The 21,126-nt window shown below is 41.8% G+C and overlaps 2 protein-coding genes and 1 long non-coding RNA gene across 3 annotated transcripts; all 3 read right to left on the bottom strand.

Moving 5' to 3' along the window:
- Positions 1-7,707: 7,707 nt before the first annotated feature.
- Positions 7,708-9,444, bottom strand: LOC131687788 (uncharacterized protein K02A2.6-like). The gene has a single exon (XM_058971882.1). It carries the CDS (start codon positions 9,442-9,444, stop codon positions 7,708-7,710), a length of 1,737 nt encoding a protein of 578 aa, XP_058827865.1.
- A 165-nt stretch (positions 9,445-9,609) lies between these two features.
- On the bottom strand, positions 9,610-12,045 carry LOC131687787 (uncharacterized). Its single transcript, XM_058971881.1, has 2 exons — positions 11,350-12,045; positions 9,610-10,716 (listed from the first exon to the last, which is right to left on the bottom strand). Exons 1-2 carry the CDS (start codon positions 12,043-12,045, stop codon positions 9,610-9,612), a joined length of 1,803 nt encoding a protein of 600 aa, XP_058827864.1.
- Positions 12,046-13,150: 1,105 nt separating this feature from the next.
- On the bottom strand, positions 13,151-17,859 carry LOC131689718 (uncharacterized). The gene is made up of 3 exons (XR_009305461.1): positions 17,760-17,859; positions 17,534-17,709; positions 13,151-13,540 (listed from the first exon to the last, which is right to left on the bottom strand). It is a non-coding gene; the product is annotated as an uncharacterized LOC131689718 (long non-coding RNA).
- Positions 17,860-21,126: the final 3,267 nt, after the last annotated feature.

Raw genomic sequence — 21,126 nt, 5'->3', positions numbered from 1 at the left:
TTTCTCTAATTAATGGGTTTTGATGCCCGTCAAAAAAAAAACTTAAACTTCATGCTACGTCACACAATTTCTGACCCTACCCTCCCCCTCGTCACACTTCGTCACAAATTTGTTATACCCCCCCTACCCCCCAAGATGCTACGTCATTTATGCACGACCCCTTAAATAAATTCAACAAGCGTCTTTTGGCAGAGTCTGGCAGATTCTTCAATAAGTTGAATTTAATTCTATCTGGCCCCGGGGCTTTATTGTTACATGATAAGAGAGCAAGTGAGAACTCCACCATCGTAAACGGTGTTTCGTTCGCGGTATTGTAAGGCGACGCGGCGCGGTAGATTTTCTGTGCCGGGGCGGAATCCGGACAAACCTTCTTGGCGAAATCGAATATCCAACGGTTTGAATATTCCACGCTCTCGTTAGTACTGTTTCGGTTTCGCATACGTCGGGCCGTGCCCCAAAGAGTGCTCATCGATGTTTCTCTTGTTAACCCGTCGACAAACCGGCGCCAGTAACTGCGTTTCTTAGCTTTCATTAAATTTTTCATTCGCTTTTCTAATATCGCGTACACTCGATAACTAGCAACTAACCCGTCGTTCCGGAAAGTTTTATACGCGGCAGCTTTCTCCGCGTACACGTCTGAGCACTCTTTGTCCCACCACGGGTTGGGAGAACGTTTTTGGGTGTTCACGTCGGGTACTCGTTTCGTCTGAGTTTGAATCGCGCTATCGAGAATCGAGTTGGACAAAAACTTATATTCTTCCTCCGGGGGAAGTATCTGTGTTGAATCGATAGTTTTGGATATCTCAGCAGCGTAGCTCTTCCAATCAATGTTTCGTGTGAGGTCATAGGGAACATTGATTGGTGTCGATGGTCTTGAACCAGTGGTGATTGCAATTACAATTGGTAAGTGGTCACTACCGTGGGGATCAGATATTACCTTCCACTTGCAATCTAACCGTAGTGATGTCGAGCATAAAGATATGTCCAGTGCACTTGCTTGCGCAGGTGGTCTAGGAATTCGTGTCATTTCCCCTGTGTTCAGAATTGTCATATTGAAGTTGTCACAAAGGTCTTGAATTGTCGAAGATCGATTATCGTCGTATAGACAGCCCCACCCCGTACCGTGAGAGTTAAAGTCTCCAAGAAGCAGGCGGGGCGAGGGAAGGTGTTCAATCACGTTGGAGAATCTTCGATATCCCATCATGGCCCTAGGAGGAATGTAAATAGAAGCAATGCAAAGATCTTTGCCTTTGATTGTTGTTTGACAAGCGACAACTTCAATGCCTGGCGTCGAAGGGAGGTTGATTCGATTGAAGGAGTAGCACTTTTTGATCCCTAAAAGTACCCCCCCATATGAGTCTTCTCGATCCAAGCGGATAATGTTAAAATCGTGGAAGTTGAGGTTTATATTAGAAGTTAGCCATGTTTCACATAGGGAAAATGCATCACAATGATTGTAATTTAGCAAGTGTTTTAATGAATCAATTTTGGGGATAATACTTCTGCAGTTCCACTGTAAAACAGTGATCAGATCCCTGATTCCGTCTAATAAGTTAGCCATCGAAGGATACGATCGCTGTAAGGAGGGGCCATTGTTCAGTCAACTGTTTTAAAAATGTTCTTACTGTTGGTAGAATAGCAACCAGCAAGCTTTTCATAGGATCGGTAATGTTGAAAGCTGTGAATATCCAGTCCACAATGTCAGAAAATTTAAGGAATCCCGTTTTAGGTTGAGTTTCTGACTGTAAAATTGGAGCACTTGGGATTTTTGGTGCCCCGGGGAGTGCTGGGAACTCCTGGTTGTATCTCAATTTCCCAAAACCAGGAGGTATTATCTTCGGATTTGTACCAGCCCTTCCAGTTGATGAATTATTTTTATTTTGTACCCTTGTTTGGGACAACCTAGGACCCTTACGAGGAAGTTCAGGTGAGTTTTGATTAGGTCTTTTCCTAGAGTTTCCAAGCGGAGCCAAAGAATGCCCCTCGCAAGGGTCGTTAGAGGCGTTATCGTCAGTTGGCAAGAGAGCGAATGGGTTTTCGGAGATAAGTGGAACAGCTCTTTTAAGCATTTCTGCGTAAGAGCGTCTGGAGCGATCTTTGGCGGATCGCTTCAGTTTATCCGCGCGAAGTTTGTACGTTGGGCATGTCAAAAGTGCATGCGGATTCTCCCCACAGTAAACACACTTCTCAGCAGGGCTACTGCAAGTATCATCCGCATGGCGTTCCCCACATTTACCGCACCGTTGCTTGTTGCTACAGTAGGTGGCCGTGTGACCTAGCTGCTTGCAATTGGAACAATTCATGACCCGCGGTACAAACAGGCGTACAGGTAGACGAGCTCCTCCCACTTCAACGTAGCTCGGAAGTGCAGATCCGGCGAAGGTTACGCGAAACGAGTCTGATGGATAGTAATTACCATCTTCGATGGACTTTGAGTGCAATTGCTTGCACTCCAAAATCTTAACTGATTGAAGGTTAGGGTCCTTAAAGCGGCCAGCCCCATCATTCATCAGATCATCGACAGTTAGACCCGCATCACTTACCACACCGTCGATCTCCACATCACGAGAAGGGATGTAGACGCGATACTCCAGCGTAAAGAGGCTATTTCTAACGATATCATTGGCCTGTTTCAAGTCAGTAACGACTACGCGCAGTTTGTCTGACTGAACCTTTTTAATCTCGGTTACGGCCGAGTAACGTTTTGTCAGCTCCCGTGCAACAGTTATGCTGTTTAACGGTTTATTTTTGGGCCGAAAGTATACCACCCAAGGACCAGCGGATCCATCCTGGTAAACCTTGACTCGGGGGGGCTGTGAGACATTGGGGGAAAGTGGGGGAAGTGGATCGACCATAACATTATCTGTCTCAGTATCAGATATACGTTCTTCTTCTTCATAATATTCCTCTTCGGAGGGTGATCCTTCTGTTTGTTCCATTTTGTTGCGGGAGCAACACGCTCGACCGCACTGTTTAACTTAAATCAAAATAAAAAATCAAAAGCAATAAAAAGAAAAAAATCGATAAGAAAAGTAAAAAACGAAACACTTCACCAGTTGGTTCCTGACGAGCTGGTAGGTGAATTGATCCTTCGTTTGTTTTATTCGTCACCCGCGTGACCTTCACACATTAGAGCTGATATAGCTCGTCTAAACAAAGCCGTCTTTCAGGCAAGAAAAATGTTTAGTAACGCACTTCACTGCACTACTTTAACTGATATCGCAGGTAACAATTATCACTCGCGGGACTGTTTATTAGTAATGCTTTACTGCAGCCTCTGCCACAGCAAGCACCTTCGTACCACCGAAAAAACTAAACCACACCGGAGAGAACAAAAAGCACTTGTTTCCCGGTACAAAGTTGGGTTACGAATGACCAGTCATACTAACTAATCGGTAGAACATCTGGTTCTAATAAAATATCAGTTTTGAATTGAAATTCATTCGTTGTGAGTTATTAAAGTAACACTTAGTCATTTGCTCGCGAGGTTTGTGTAACCTTTAAATCACCCGTATGCTCACTTACCGGGGTTTTCACTTTCGATTCGTCATTGGACTTCCCTTGGATCTCGATTGCGGCAATCTTGTTTGGTGGTGTATCTAAAGTATGTTCTCCTGCACGTTTGAATGAGCCGAAACACACGCTTTGAATATGTCCAACCTGTCCACATTTGTTGCATACTTTTTCTTTGACGTTACAGTCATTTGGTTGGTGATAAACTCCACCACAACGCCAACAGTTTCTCTCCGATTGGGAAACCTACATCTCTATTCATCCTGAATTGAAATCGCCCTCTGTTCATTTGGGTTTGAAAATTTCCACCTCTATGTCTCTCTTGCTCTTGTAGCACCTCCACGGTAACTGCCACTCTGGTATACGCCCCCACGGGACCCAAAATTAGCTGGGTATCTTTGCTGACGAGAGGCATCCCAGTTGGAGAACGATTGAACTGGGGCAATGAGAGCTTGTTCCGCACTTCCGCGTTTTCGCATGACATATTCTTCATTTATTCTGATAGTCTCAAGTTCGCGCACTTTATCAACCAAGTCAATGAATGTACCCTTCCGACTGAGCATTTTAAGGGCTGTGATGCGGACATCCCGATTCCTTGCGTGTTCAGCTACCGTTGCAACGATTTGCTCAAACTCTATCTTCAGTGAATTCAAATAGACGAGCCGCCGAACCGACACGTGTAAGAAAACTGAGGTCAGTTTCATCGGATTTCTGAAACATCATCGCCAGCTTGCGTCGCATTAGCATCACGTCAGAACTAGAACCGAAATAACTTTGAAGACGATGTAAAGCGTTTGAAAATGGCGCCTTGTTTGGATCTGGTGAGTCGGCGTTCGACTTCGTGTTTCTAAATATCTCGAGCAATCCGGACCCGGCCTTTACTTGAAATACCGTAAACTTTGTCATCTCATCCTCTATTCCGGCTAACTTAAGTGAATCGATTAGCAGATCCTTCCACTGCTCATAAGTAGGACGGTGGATCCCATCATCGTCCATTGCTTTACATTCCGGGACAGCAATAGAAGCAACGGAAAGCTGATTCATCGATGATAAGAATTTGGACTCCTCAAAGTTCGGAACCGCTACGCGCCTCGTGCTGCTCAATCCATTTTCAGCGTTGAACTCAATCTCGGGATCCTCCGAGGCTTCTGGTCTGATATCAATCTGTTTTGCAATATCAGATTGATGTTCTTCGTTCTCTTTAAGGCTGCGTTCCAGAGCCTCCATCAAAGCTGCGTTCTTCGACCTTTCATCAGCTAATTCTCGTGCCAAATCTTTAACTCTCTTTTTCTGTTCGCGTGTGCGAGCCAATTTATCTAAATTTAAGAAAAAAAGGTTACAAATACAATCACTCTTGCATTTAGGAAGTTGGTTTCCGTTTTTTTGTGCTAAATTATTATAAAATATACTCGCTCAACAAAATTTTCTGAAATGGAAACCCATTCGTTTTACTCTGTTTACCATTATGTATTTATGCATTCATGCTGCATATATTGCTATAAATTACAAGCCCAATGTTCACGAAATGGGGCAGTAACTCACATGTCCAGCGCCATTTTAATTTCGCTTTTGATTGCCCCCTCGCTCTCTTTCATTTTATTTTCCTTCAAACCTGCAAAATCCTATTCGTTCAGCATATAATTCTACCAGTTACGATGACGAAGCAGTAGCCCCTTCCGCACTGCTTTTTTTTTGCTTTTGGACACTTTCTAAAGCGCCATTTTCCTTTCTCCTCTTTTTTTCAGCTACTCGCTCTCATCCGTTTCATTTTGTTTCAAACTGCTCAAATCTGTTCATTCTGCTTAGAATGGTATCAATTACTATTTCATTTACAAACTGGAACAGTAGCCCACTCGCTCCACTCCATTTTCTTTCTTGGACATTTCGATCTTTCTATAACGCTTTTTTTAGAAATAGCCCACTTCTATTTAATTTCATTTTAACTATGCAAGAACCCACTCGTTCTGCCAATAATGCTTTCAATTATGATTTTGTTTCACAAACTGGAGCAGTAGCCCACTCTGCTCTGCTTTTTATCAGACCATTCGTTCTGTATTTTATTTTATTTTTTGCCACGATTAATCATCCATAAAATCAAAGTATACTCACTTACTGACTGCGCCATGTCGTATTCCACCTTGTAACGACCTGTTTTTTTTATTACGTTGCAATTTTTTTTGCTGTCCTGCTGAATGACGACTTGTTTCCACAACACTCGTTTACAGAATGATCTTTTTTTAACAAGAAACTCTCTTGACGCAATTTATTCATCCTCTCTTCCGGCTCGGACTTGCGTCTCGCTTTTCCTAGCGTTCTGCTGACGTTTCAATCATTACACTGTTTTTTCTATGCGTTTCATGGATTATTTGTAATCAATGCTTATTGTATTTATTCATGGTATTGTAGGTCACACTCATCAGTTAATGTATATGACCTGTATCAATGTATATTATAATAATAAATTGCAATTAATTTGACGGTAATATCGATATTATCGATAAAATTTAATGCAGATTATAGCATACACGCTCAAAAAATAATAACCATTAATGGTTCTTTTTTGACCACTTTGAACTAAACCCGGGGAAAGTCAGAAAATGACTAATCGTGCTTTAGTCATAAAATGACTAAACAAGGTTTACTCATGAAATGGTTAATTTTTAACCATTTGTCTGAATCCAAAAATTTGGTAAAATGGTTAAAATTCAACCATTTCAAAAAAGGCCGTGCAAAAAAGTTTGTTTTAACATGACGCATAAGGACATTCTTTGAATAATGGGTAAAGATCTGTCAGCTTCTTGCTAATAATTTATTGGAAAGACGATTCATCATATAATTATAAATTGAAGTATTCACACGTTATGTGATCATGCTACCGACTCCAGCTAGCATGTCCGACGAGCACCTTGCACTCCGGGCAGTTTCCGGCTGGAAATACGCTGGCATGCGAGCACGTTCCGAATCATGCTGGGAATATCTTGACAAGAAGTGTGAATAGATGCCAGTTTGACGTAGTTTCATAACGATCTAGCTCTGACTTGGTATTACACATAACAATATTGATTTGCTGCCACGGATTAACCGTGCGCTGAGATACCTTTATAACAAATTCTTTGTAATCTCTTTCACCCAGCACCAAGTTTTCATCATTGTGCCCAAAGGCATTCGTTTTTTTGCAGCTTCCTTGCTATCGTTGGCTCGACTTTATGCTTAATTTTGCTGCTGGATTGGATCTATACGGTTATCATCTGAAACATAGTCACTATACAAATCAGCAAGTATCAAAACCAATCATTGGCATCTGCTTGCAAAAAAACTAGCGACTTGAGGATTTTTAAATTCTCACATACAATTACTGTTCTTCGCTTCGATAGTTCTTAAGGATCTTCACATTCAGTGTTAATTTGTGTAGAATCTTACTGAGTATATCTGACTTCTGGAGATACTAGGTCAAATCTTTTTATTGAACAGCAAGTGTTCGGAGTTTTGAGTTCTGCTTTGCTGATAAACATAATTTGTGGCGTACTTCCATGAAATGTAATTCAGATGCTGAAATCTCCTTACATATCCATATAATAATTTTGTGTTCATCTCCGGGTGCGGCCTTACTTCAGTCATCAAGCGCGATTGAATCTTGATGTGGAATTTCGGTTCACCTGGAAAACAAAGAAAAACAGTATCAAAGAATGAATAAATGTTGAATGCGAAATTGTGCTTGAAAACAACGTAACGAAAAACGTCTCAACATAAAAGTAGTGTGTTATTTGCTCTGTTCGAGGAATCACCCAACATGCCGTAGCTCACTATTCGCACAACTTACCTCGACGACGGTATCCTAGCGAGTGCCGTGATATCGTAGAGTGTGAGACAAACGACCGAAGCAATGCAACGAACACAATGCAGACTCTCTCGCTCAAACGGTGCGTTAATACACATACAAGCTAACGTGCAATAGACCGGTTCATATTGCCACTGGGTTCTACTATAGTAGACTGGTTCACACCACACATCTCCCCTTTTCTTACAGGAAAAACAAGAAAAAAAACTTCAGCAAAGATCTTGTTTTTGTTTTTTTTTATTTTTTTTCAGAAATCAAAGTTGTTCTTGTATTATACAATTTCATCTCCCAGTATGTGAAAATAATCCGTCAAGTATGAAGGGGCTTTCGATGCCCTTGTTGGGCGCTTTGAATTCTCACCTACATTTTGATTTTCGGCATTTAGTTGGGCATTTGTTCTTTGCATGTTTCTCCATTGATGAACTTTTTTTTGTTTTAGTTACGTGACGCTTTACAGTGTGTCCTTCCTGGTCAGTAAGAAGTAGGCTCCCATTTTGCTCTGTTAACACAGTATACCGTTTTGCATCGAAACGAGATTGACGCTTTTCCCTTGAATGTCGTTCAAGTATCACCGTATCGCCAGGTTTTACTGAACAACATTTCGCCCCTCGACGTCTATCTTCTCGTGCTTTTCCTTCCAATTTACCTTCATAATCTCTCGAATCAAGCAATTCCTCGACGTGCGCTGACTTCTTATGCTCTAACAAGGGAAGCCTCCGTTTAATTTTGCGACCCATCATTATTTCTTCCGGGGGCACTTTTATAACAGAATGAGCACCGGCGTTGTAGGCATGAACTGCGTTCTGAAGCTCCGTCACATAACTGTTCCCACTAGACACTGCCACGGACATAGCTTTGTTGACGACTTTCATAAAGCTTTCAGCTAGTCCGTTTTGCTGAGGAAAGAAAGGAGTCGAAAAGATCGTTTGTATACCACGATCTGTACAATACTGCTTATATTCAGCCCCATTGAATGGAGGCCCGTTGTCTGTTTTTATAGACTTCGGAAACCCCTCCCTTGCAAATATGTCGTCCAGGATCTTGTTGGTGTACTCGAACGCCGTAGATTTGACTGGACGTGCGATTGCAAACCTGGATCGTAAATCAATGATTACTAAGATAGATATGCCTCCAAACTTCGCATATGGTCCATTAAAGTCCATCGCAATGACTTCCCAGACAGTACGAGGGACCAGTGTTCGCTCCATGGGTGTGTGCTTCTCTGGTTTACCATTCACTGCACAGGCGTCACAAGATTTCACCCACTTTTCCGCATCACCTGTAATTCCAGGCCACCAAACACGTTCACGCAGGATGCTTTTAAATTTTGCAGTTTGTGGGTGCCCTGCGTGAGCCACTTCTAGAGCTTTTAATCTAAGTTCCACGGGGACCACGATACAACCGTTCTTTACGAGCAAACCTTCCTTAGAATATAAGTCACTCGATACAACTTTATATCTCTGTAGATACTTAGGCCAATCTGACGATTCCAGTGATTCTTTAACCCGTTGGAGTGTGGTATCACGATTAGTAGCGTCTCTAATTTTCGCCTCAGTCAAAAATTCAACAGTGTTTGTTTCCAAATGGGCAATTTCCCACGGACTTGTGTCTTCGTTGAAAGCCTCATCGTGTCCACAATATAGGCGAGAAGAAGGATCAGCAATGTTCTCAAGGCCACGTATGAACTCAACATCATAGCGATATGGACTGAGTCGTAACGCCCAACCATCTGCTCGAGTCAGTGCCCTTTTAGATGTTTCGCGGGTTCTATTTAAAATGAAGGTTATGCCCTTGGCATCGGTACGCAACGTAAACTGCCGTCCTAGTAGAAAATGCGAAAAATATTCTACGGCCCAAACAGCACCCAAAGCTTCGCGCTGGTTCTGGGCATACTTCTTCTCTGTGCTGGTGAGGGCCTTGGACGCAAAACTAATTATTCGTGGGGACCCCTTGTTGTCGATTTGGACGAGTACTGCCCCTAAAGCATTAGGCGAAGCTTCCGTATAAAAAACGGTTTTATCCTTTTCACAGAAGTATCCCAAAGAAATGGTACAATTTACGATTGATTCCTTTAACAGTTCAAATGCCTTCATCTGTTCCTGGTCCCAGCTCCATGTTTTCGATGATATGACTGCCCACAAAGGAGATGAAATTTTTGCAAAATCTTTTATATATGGGCTTACAAAAGCGGCTAGATCCAAGAAGCTTCGCAGTTCTGATGCAGTTGTAGGGTGACGAAACCTCCGGATATCTTTTATTTAAGTTTCTTCAATATGGAAACCGTTCTCGTCCAGCTCATGTCCCACGAACTTTATCCTACTTCGATCGAATTCACATTTGGTCGTGTTTAGCGTCAAATTATTTGCACGCAAAATTTGTAACGTGTTGGCTACGATTTTTCGAAGTTCCTTCAAACTTTCAGCGAACAGAAGAATATCATCGATATAGACGATTTTATTCTTGACAGGTTCCAAAATGCGGCACATTTCCTGCTGAAAAATTTCGGGGGCGCAGTTCACCCCAAACATAAGTCGGGTGAACCGATACATTCCGTCTTCTGCCAAGAATGTGGTCAAATCCCGTGACTCAGCATGTAACTCGAGGTGGTAGTAGGCGTTGGACAAATCGAGTTTGGAAAAGAATTTTGCCCCGTACAATTTAACTTTCATATCTTCAATTAGTGGTAAACGGTAATATTGTCGCTTTATCGCCTTATTTGGTGCACGCATATTGACGACCAAGCGAAAATCGTCCTTAACTTTCGGAACAGCTGATAAACCACTAATCCAGTCCGGCGGAGAAGTCACTCTCTCGATGATGCCACTAGACTCCATTTCCTTCAACCGACATTTAGCTGCCTCGCGATATGCCGCAGGAACGTTGTAGTAGGCGTTCCTCTCTGGTGGAATAGTTTGGTCTACAGAGAACCTACCCTTCACTCCAGGCATCTTCGGAAACACTTTTTTCGGTTCTCCTTCTAGGCGGAAGATACCCGCTCCAACCTTCAACAGCTTCATTTCACTGGCAGTGCTTCGACCAAGCAATGAACAGCTGCCTCCTTTTACCACCAGGAAGTCAGCGATAACACTTGGGTTATCAACTCCATCCACTTGGATTTTTGATCGGAAAGCACATTCAATTGACATTGGCGTGCTAGCAGCATAGCCACGTAGCCCACGATTCCTAGATACTTCTATTGGTTCTAACAATATCGATCCAGACCGGTGGACCATTTCCAGTTTGTTCCAGTCATCCCCACCGATGACGTTGACATCTGCCCCGGAGTCTATTAGAAAGCGGATGGGATAATATGATGCAAGTGTGCAATTCACAAGAACGTCCTCAAGAGACAGTGCATTGATTTGCTGAAAGGGGGAAAATTTGAGAACATGCCTAAGTAAAACACTTTATTGTATCGCTGATGTTATATTTTCAGCAAATTTTCGACATTCTTATGAAGTATGTACCTGTTCCTTGTTATCAAGTTCACTGGCGCTTTCCTTGGAAAGTCCATCTCTCCTAACGCTACCGCGTTGTCTCCGACACGTTGCTGCGAAATGTCCACGACGCCCACATGAATTGCAGTTCTTGTTTAGAGCTTGGCATGATTGACTACCATGGGACGCACGATTACATCTGGAGCAACGTTCATAGCGTTGCAGCGATGTCATGCCATCTCGTCGAAATTGTTTCGCTCTCGGCCCTGCATATCTCTCATTGTTTCCAGCACGCTTATGTTGTTCTGAATTATATCCGTATCTCCGGGAAACAGCCATGATTGCCGGATCATCTAGCGACGTCGTTTCACTTTGAAAAGCCTCATCTCTGGTTGCGGACTGAACAATAAAGTTTGTCTCATGTCCGAATGTTCTAGCTGCCTTTGCTAATTCACGATTTCTTAATCCCCTGATAAGTTGTGTACGAACAAAGCGGTCCTGTTCTGATGGGCTGTAGTCACATAGCCAAACTTTTTCCATCAGCCTTGCGTGGAAGTTTACTGCAGATTCGCCCTTTTCCTGCTGCATGGATAAAAATGCGTCATGTTCAGCCGAAGTATCCGTCAATGATTTCAAATGTGCGTCGATGTTCTTCACGAAAGAAACATAGCAATCAGGTTCATTAAGGTCAGGCCGCAGTTTAGCGGCACGTATTATTGCCTGGAGCTCATCACCAACCGAAAGTAGCAACAACTGGGACCGCTTGACCGGGTCCTGCGCGTTAGACAAAGAGGCTGCAATCTCGAAATTCTCAATAAATTTCGTCCATGTCTCCCACATTTTGTTAGCCGGTATACCAGTTGGGAACTGTTTGATATTGTCCCACCTGATACAAAACATGCCGGAGGGCATCGCGGTTGATGCCAAAACCGATGATTCATGTGTATTGTTTTCATCGTGAGCTGTTTGCAAATCGGCATCATCTATTCGTCTACGATTTTTGACGCCGGTTAGTTCAGCGATTACATTTTCGAGTTCCGCCACTTTTTCTCGCAATTCTCTATTTGCATCATCTGGATTCACAATCGTATCATAATGATCGAATGAGTTGTCCAGCACACCATTGTCATCAGCACTACCATCCAACCGAACAAATCTTCCTGGACACGATGTTTGATAACGCACCGAATCATCACAATCGTTTTCAGAGTCGCTACGTTGCACTGGTGCACGGACATATCTACCTGGACCTGACATGGCGTATCGTGTAAGGGTCCTTATTCCTTGTTATTTAGGTAACAAACTTTTCTGTAAGATAATTAAGAAACAACATGGCAGTGAGACATTTAATCGAAGATAACGAAATTAAATTTTAGATTTATTTCCTTTTTTCAAGCTCTTGCAATGCTCACTCGTACCAACTTTGAACAAATAATTGAAAATTGAACAAATTGTAATAAGGTTCGAATCGCACACGTACATGTGAGCGAACGTGCTGTTAATATATTGCGCATAGCGAATCACACGCTCACATCGATGAAAAGTTACACTGGTCTTTTAATCATCAAACGATTTACCACCATACCTATATCGTCACTATTGTACATCGATCAACCAGAAACCGATACATTATAAATGTCTAATATCATAAACAAATATTTCCAATAAAATAGTATCATCTGCTTATGGATGCTCGTCCCGAGCTATTTTCAAATTCTTAACGAGCTGTCTTACCATTTTTCCTATCGTTTTGATTTTTTTTGTTTAGAGCAATGCTCGTCCCGAGCTAACGTAAAATTATTTTAGATGCTCGTCCCGAGCTAATGTAAATTCATTTCAGATGCTCGTCCCGAGCTATTTCAACAACTTATTTATTACAGTGCTCGTCCCGAGCTAAATCAGCATTTTACAAGTGCTCGTCCCGAGCTATTTCAATATTTTATAAACGCTCGTCCCGAGCTATTTCCCACAACAGATTTGTAACGGTATCAATATACACGCTCGTCCCGAGCTGTGAAATTTTCGCTCTGGTGGCGTTACCGGTTTAATACCTTGTTTTTTTCACTCAATATGCTCCATTTTTAAACACAATCTTTCCACTTTCTGATCACTTTGTTCTTTTGCCTTTCTCATGTTTTCCTATGCGGCATGCCGGGTGATTCCCCTGTCAAATGGTTCAAGATTGTATTTGCTACTAATGCAAAAGCCTGTCACGGACGCCATTGTGTTATTTGCTCTGTTCGAGGAATCACCCAACATGCCGTAGCTCACTATTCGCACAACTTACCTCGACGACGGTATCCTAGCGAGTGCCGTGATATCGTAGAGTGTGAGACAAACGACCGAAGCAATGCAACGAACACAATGCAGACTCTCTCGCTCAAACGGTGCGTTAATACACATACAAGCTAACGTGCAATAGACCGGTTCATATTGCCACTGGGTTCTACTATAGTAGACTGGTTCACACCACACAAGTAGGTACTTACGTATTTAAAAGTGCTTTGTCTTACTCTCCTAACGAGTGGGAATGACACCCATCTAGTGATTTTGATATTTCTTATCAAATTTCATATAGTTACGAAGGCCACGGTATATCAGGAACTCTATTCGTTTCTACAGCTTGGCTAGTTGAAATGGACAAACAGCTATTTTGGATTTGGTTTATTCGCAAACACATTGTTGAACTGTCGGTGTTCACTCGAATTATGCTGCAAGTCAGTGACTACAGTGTGCGAAGCCGTTTACCATCCTGTGAAAGAAAGTTTTGTAAGTTTTTCATTAATAATTCTATTTTTTATCTCTTCATAAGCTTCTAGGAAAATGGCGAATGGCCCACAGGGGTTAAAGCCACAAAAAAACAACACAACCTTCTAGGGCCGAGGGAGGGAGTTGCCGCGTATCATAAATTCCTAATCAGAAGCACTAGACCGTGGTGTCTTAAATGAGTAGCGGTAATACATAACTAAGGCGATCATCGCCTGGTCGCTAGTCGAGTAGCTCGCGTGTCTGCGTATGAACGTTAGATTACTTGCGCGCTTTTGTTTGTTCCTATGGAAATTGATGTTTGTAGCGTCTGTTCATGTACGAGTGCTTTTCTATAATCATGTGGACGATAGTATTTCGCGTGTGCTAGCTTTTTTGACTTCATGTGTACGCGAGTCGAGTGTAATTCATTGTTAATAGAGGCAACGTGAAATCGGCAGAACACAACTTTGTTTCGCGACGCATTGGGCGAAACAATGTCAGTTCACAGCGTCAAAATAATAATAAATCCAAAATGTCAGACTCGCTCGTGCGTCACTTGGAAGCCGTTTTTAAAGTATCCCTTGAAAGGACCAACAATGCCTCATTCAGTGGCTTCAAAGTTTATAGAAATTTTTTTGACGTTGGTGAAGAAGTGAGTGTAGCGTTCTTCTGAGATGAAAAGGGACGACGACTATCCATACCAGGGTATAGTAGCCAAGTAACTCCAAAGGATGAAAATGGGATGCTCTCATTATTATCATGCAACCCGATTTGGACACTACGTATAATTCAAATGCTTAAAAACACGCGTTCAACGAGCCAGAACTGAAACTGATAGAGTACCGAGTAGTATGGTGTTTCGTATGGTAAGAACAGCATTCAAACTACTATAAAGAGCTGAGTCGAGAAGCTGGTGCAAATGTTGGAGTAATGCTTATCGAGTCGTGATGATAAAGATCAAAGGTCCATCGACGCCGGCTGGCTACTTCTCCGACTAATGGAAGGCCCAGAAGCTAGTATGGCTACCTTAAGCTAATACGGTTACCTAGAATGGGGCAGATACTTCATCAAACCACGGGGAAGTAACCTACTCGAGGCCTTTGCAAAGTTGAATGTAGATGTTGCTAACGATGGCACCTTGAGCACATATCACCGGGAGGGTCGAGAATCATTATTGACGTTACCTATTGTAGCCCCGAACTGACAGGAAGATTTAATTGGAGAGTGTGCGACAAGTACGCTTACAGTGACCACCAGGCGATCCAGTACATTATCGGAAGCAATAGGCAGTCGGAAGCGCGCGTGACTCGATCAAACGAGCGGAGGTGGAAAACAACGAAGTTCGACAATAGAGCGTGCAATCATCTGTACTTCAGTATAGATGAAGTGACAACAGTGTTAGCAAAAGCGTGCGATGTCACCATGCCAAGAGAGGGTAAACCAAGGTACAGTCGCCACCCAGCCTTCTAGTGGCACTCGATGATTGCTGATCTATGTGCATGTTGCCACCGAACACGGAGGACAATGTAGAGAGCCCATAACGTCGATAAAAGAGCAACTCTAAGACCAGCATGTAAGGTGCTTTATCGCAACGGCAATTCAAATCCGTAGGGCGACGCCTATAGAGTTGCTATGGTGAAGATAAGAGGACACCCGAGAGGATGATAGTCATCGTAGAAGCACTATTTCTACAGCATGAACCGACGGCCTGATGGCCCATACCGTACGGGGCTAGGAAAAAGTCTTGAGAACCACAAAGGCCCCTGGACCAGACGGTATCCCCAGCCACCTGGAGATCTTTCAGCATATGTCTGTTGGATACAGTCGGCAAGGTACTTGAAAGAGAATCCTTAACAGGCTTACAACATACAAGGAGGGAGAGAATGGTCCATCCGATATGCAGCTCGGTTTCCGGAAAAGTAAATCCCTTGTGGAGGCCATACGAACGGTCGTGGAAACTATGGAGGCTGGTGCAGAAGCAAAAGAGAAGAGAAACCCGTTGCTGCGGAGTGATTACACTGGACGTAATAAACGCCTTCAACGGTGCTATTTGGGTGGAGCGGGCCATTTGGTATAAAGTCATTTGGCATAAGGTCGTTTGGCATAACGGACATTTGGCATAACATTTGGCATTTGGCTTAACATAAAAATATTTGTACGGAAAGACCTTCAGCAGTAGCACGGCTTAAAATTATGCCGAATTACCTGCCTTCTCGAACAGTTTTAAATTATGTGTTTCCACTGTAGTTGAAAAAGGCAAATGACCTCCAGTGTGATCAATTCTCAAAATTATGCCAAATGCCCGTTATTTCAAATGACCGTTATGCCAAATGACCGTTATGGCAAATGTCCGTTATGTTCAGTGTAATCAATTCTCAAAATTATGCCGAATAACAGTTATGCCAAATGTCCGTTATGCCAAATGACCTTATGTCAAATGACTTTATGCCCATTGACCCAGACCCCTATTTAAGCTACAATCGCCGATTCGCTGTACGGACTGAGAGCTCCCGAGCACCTCTGTAGGACTTTCAGAACTGGCAACTGATCTACGAAACTGAAGCTGGGAAAAGAAGTGTAACCGTAACAGCGGGCGTTCCACAGAGCTTCATACTCGGTCCGACTCTTTGGAATGCTATGTACGACGGAGTGTTGACGCTGCGCCTCTCTAGGTGCGTGAAGTATGGTTTTGCAGACGACATGCGAGAGTCGTAAAAGTGATCTCGGATCAGGCCTAACAATTCGGCGATCAGCAGCATTAAAAAGCCACTATTGGTGAGCGTCTCCACATCGGTGATCAGATACGCAGGACCTGCGTGGGTGACGGCACTGCGGATGAAGAGGAGTATATTTCGGTTGAACAGCACGTTCAACCATACTGTAGTCTAGCGCGTATAGAACTGTCTCCTCAGGGGCAGTCTTTGCGATAGCTCGAAGAAGTGATCTAGACCTGCACATCAAAGTAATTTGTTGCCCATTTCCATAGTATTGAACTGTCTATAATCGCCAGTCAGTTCCATGTGGATACGGAATTCTATAGAACGTGGGACTGACTTGCGATTATGGGTAGTGAACCTCTGAGGTATTACGATTGTACCGGTTTATATAGGAAATTCCTAGGTGAAGGTGACTGCAATAACCAATCTGTAACTCCGGAACCAAAAGTCAGATCGAAATGAAATTCAATGGTAATCAACAAATCTTGATTAGAAAGTCGTTTAGATCCACCGGATCTTGATCAGAAAGTCAGTTTTGGAGCAAATGCATAGCTTTCCTATATGAGAAAGGTGCTAGAAGATAATAATGTTGAATATAATAAGCCTCGTCTTGTATTACTATAAATACCAAATAAATCTATTACACTAAAAATTAAAAAAAAAAAACGAAGAGAACTGTGTAGGAACTGCAAAGCATTTCTATAGGAGAAAAACAAAATAGAAATACATAGGTGGGTGAAACAGTTATTAACACCAATAATGGCTACATTTAAACTCATCCAATAATTCTACAATTACTATAGTTATGTTAACCCTTTATAAGACGGTGCCAACTAATTGTTTCGTGTAAAGATCACAGAGAATTATTTTACCGCAGGATCTGAAGATTGTCAGGTTTCTCTGTTCTAAGGACTGACGCTACAATGGTAAGCTACGGTGCGAATACTATGTTCGAGAAAATTAAATCGGGTGTTAATATTCAGGTTCGTATATTTAGTAGTATGTTGCGATTGGAAGCTTTAACACTGTATAAGGCGTTATGTTGTTAAATGTATAAGGCGTTATGGTGTTAAAGCTTCCAATCGCAACATACTACTAAATATACGAATCTGAATGTTAACACCCGGTTTAATTTTCTCGAACATAGTATTCGCACTGTAGCTTACCATTGTAGCGTCTATCCTTAGAACAGAGAAACCTGTCAATCTTTCCGTTGCTGCGCTAAAATAATTCTTTGTGATTTTCTTGAATAATTTTAATACAAATATACGCTCACTTACTGCATCAACTCGTGCCTTCATTTCGCAGTGCCCAAGTTTCGGCTGCCGTTGGAGCTGTTTTCGATCGCTGTGATGGTACTGAAACAATTCCTGAGAAGTGTCACCAGGTAAATTTGCCAGAAACCCATGGTCAGGTCTATATTCTGCAATCCTTTGCTTTCCAAATTTACTATACACTGCGAAAAAAACAACACTAAAACAGTTTTAAGTGCAATTAATGACCAACCTGCTTAAATGCATTGTTAATATCTACTCCGTTCCATATCAGTCGACATTCCGTTCAGCTTGGAAGTGCATCCACCGCCGCATTCACGTGTCAAGTTTGATAGTCTGATAATCTGATCGGCGTCTAATAAGGCCGACGGGCCGCGACCAATTGCGGTTTGGCCAGGTCCTCCTTGTAGAACGCATCAAACAAAACACTACATTCCCTGTAGTGAATCCAGTCTTTGGTGGATTGCTTATTGTCAGCTTGCAGAGTCATGTCCAAGTTTTTGACAAACAATTTCACAAATTTGTTTGTCTGCCGATTGACGAAGAACTCGAATGCTTCGATGATCCGAGTTGGGGAAAGGGGTGTTGTTTCCATGACACGCAAATGTGGGTTCCGTTTTTAGCACGACTGAAAAGATGATATGTATATCAGAGTGAGGTCAGACAATTTCCTAATAGATAGATTGATACCCTTTTACAAGATCCCGGAAATGTGTTTGCCTTTACACCGACGTTTCACTGTCACAGTCAATTTATGTTTTGTACAAGAAGTGAATTGGATAATCAGAAACCTTTAGCTCCTCCATCTTGACCCGGCGTTCTGGTTGCTGTACATGCGCTTCGTTACGACCAAATATTTCAACATCCTAAGTAGACTTAGCTTCTATCTAATGTTTCCCATTACATTCTATTTCAATCAAAATCGACTCAATATACTGTCCGAGTTTGTACCAGCTTGTTTATAGTTATATGATCGCGGATTTACAATCCATGAACATATCTTATTTTGTAGGATGAATGTTTTATAGACGTAGGAAAATTCTTTTGATCATGATGCTCTGCTAACAGCGGGATTGCCAGTAAACGCTTACAAGTTTGTCGATCGATTCTGCCAGGCGCAGTGTGATATTGTCTTTGGCGTACTGCTCCGCGAGGGCCGTTAGCTTATTGCATAGCTGACAGCGCATCTTTTGGTTGCAGTTGTTTCCCATCAACTAGTAAAATTCGTTTACTACGGTTCGCTTGGACGTCTGGTGCGGAGTTTCTGCCAGGTGTTCGTAGGGTAGGGGGATAGCTGCAATGTAATGGTTGTTGTTAGTAAAATTGTTGTTATGGGTGTTGTTACTTAAATCCTGGTATTATACCATAGTTTAGTTACATAATAGAATACATCATCGGATACTGCTGATTTTTCTTGAGCAAATCTGTGTTTTTAGTTGACGATCTGAGCGGAAACAAAAGAATCTTTTGCGTTATTTGTGCTATTGTGGTCGATTTTAAAGTTAATAACGGTTTGTTACCTTGCTCTGGGCAAAAGAATACTTTTATCTGCAATCCTCCCAACAATAATATCCGTTTGTCACTCATACTGTCGGAATTGCAATCGTTGAATTTCTCAGTAGATACTTGACAATAATTGAACGTAAAACCTATTGTTAATAAGCGACACATTAATAATAATGCCGGCACTATCTGTCATTAGCTGTTAAAGAAATAAAAAAAACCTAGGTTCGAAACTGGCTTCAAACAGTTAGGTCCAAAACTGAGTAACTTACAATTTTAAGCTCACACGAATAATAAACATCCCGGAGATATATCCGGCCAATGCTTAATAGTTATAAAATAGCATTTCAAGCTTACCGGATGATTGCAGTGACGCAACAGCAATGCAAGAAAACTGTCTGGTTTGACCCCGCACAAACAAATACTATTACTTCTCCGATCGCTTTAGGGTTTTGTCCAGCTTTGCTAACACGCCGCAGCGACGAAGAAGTGACCTTTTCTAACCCGATATCTAACCGTCAACAATAATAAAATTCACCGAGGCTGTTACTTTTTTCAATCATTTGATGGTTCAATTTCAACCATTTTCGGTTGCTTCTCGTAAGCATTAAAAATGAATAAAAATTAACCATCAATTCTGATTAACTTTGACACATTTTTTAACTTCTGATCTAATATCTAGAAAATGGTTGAAAAGTAACCTAAAATGGTTATTCTTTTTTAAGCGTGAACATAAATTTTATTGGAACTCATGTTTTGAGTCTACCTTTAAATACCTTTAAAATGATCACCCTATCACGCAGAGATGCCAGGTACTTTTTTCAAATGTCTGCAATAATAATTTTAAAAGTCTGGGAAGTACAAAAAATGTGCGGCAAGCTAGTGTAACCAAAAGCCTTTATATTCAAAAATCTGCAAATATCTGCAACCAAACTAATAAATCTGCAAATATCTGCAACCAAACGGAAAAATCTGCAAATATCTGCGTCATCGAAAAAATCTGCAGCTTAAATTAAAAGTCTGCGAATTTGCAGACTTGTCTGCAAATCTGGCATCTCTGCTATCACGGAGTATCACCTCACATCTCATTGTGCTAAGTTAAGAACTGTTCTTGTTTTGATCCCGTGTGTTATGTTACGCAAAGAGAATAGGGAAAGAGACGAATAGTGTGAAGCCAAAAATACCTTATTGAGCAGACCAATCGTGCAATGTAAATAAACATTACTCATGCCTGAGTTGGAGGAGATAAGTATTGTAAATCTATCAAAAAAGAAATTTGAATTTTCGTCAGAATTTAGTGCAATCGTGATTGGAAGGTGCATTCTAGAGTCTATGTATGAGTAAAAACAAGCTTTAGAATTATTTCATCTCTTTGTTTCAAAATGCACATCGTTTGATAAACAAATCCAACGATCGACAAAAGGTTTGTTTTCAAAATATAATAGGAGTCATTTAAAGTGCTGCCTTTGGAAACGGTTGCCAAATACTAGTGTTGAAATCATCGTAAAGGAAGTGTTGCCGTTTTGACTGATTTTCACTCTGCGTCTCTTTCACTATTCTCTTTGATGTTACGAATTGGCGATTCTACGTTGAAACCGCTCGCAGATAGCGCTGGAAGGAAAGTGTTGCTGATTTTATTCTGTTCTGTCATAGTGCATATATTTTATGTAAACATTGGTAAAAAATGACTTTTAAACACCAAATTACCGATCAATGTGTTGATAATTGTTTATGAAAATGAAGGAAAACCATCATTTTATAAGATGATGAGTAAACATCTTGCGAAAAGAGTGTAAAACATAGTGGTTTCTAACATTATTCGCAGAGCTATATGCGCGCTGTTTTGAAATGTAATTTGTTGAGCACCGTAGCCGCCGCAACAGCATTTCCCGTTCGTCCTAAGTTAAGCTAAACCTTCATGAGATGGTGTAAATTCATGAAACTCTCCAGATCAGGCGAGGAAAGAATATATCCGGCTAATAGGAAAGTGTCAGCTTTGTATCATGCACAGCCGACCCTTCTCTCCGATAGTCTTCACTGAATCTCCTACGTAGTTCAAAATATGAAGGAGTTCGACATTGGTACTGATTGGGTCT

This window comes from Topomyia yanbarensis, chromosome 3 (genome assembly GCF_030247195.1).
Source record: "Topomyia yanbarensis strain Yona2022 chromosome 3, ASM3024719v1, whole genome shotgun sequence".
Classification (NCBI taxonomy): domain Eukaryota; kingdom Metazoa; phylum Arthropoda; class Insecta; order Diptera; family Culicidae; genus Topomyia; species Topomyia yanbarensis.
The sequence above is the reverse complement of the archived record's forward strand: the minus strand, read 5'-3'. Positions and strand labels throughout refer to the sequence as shown.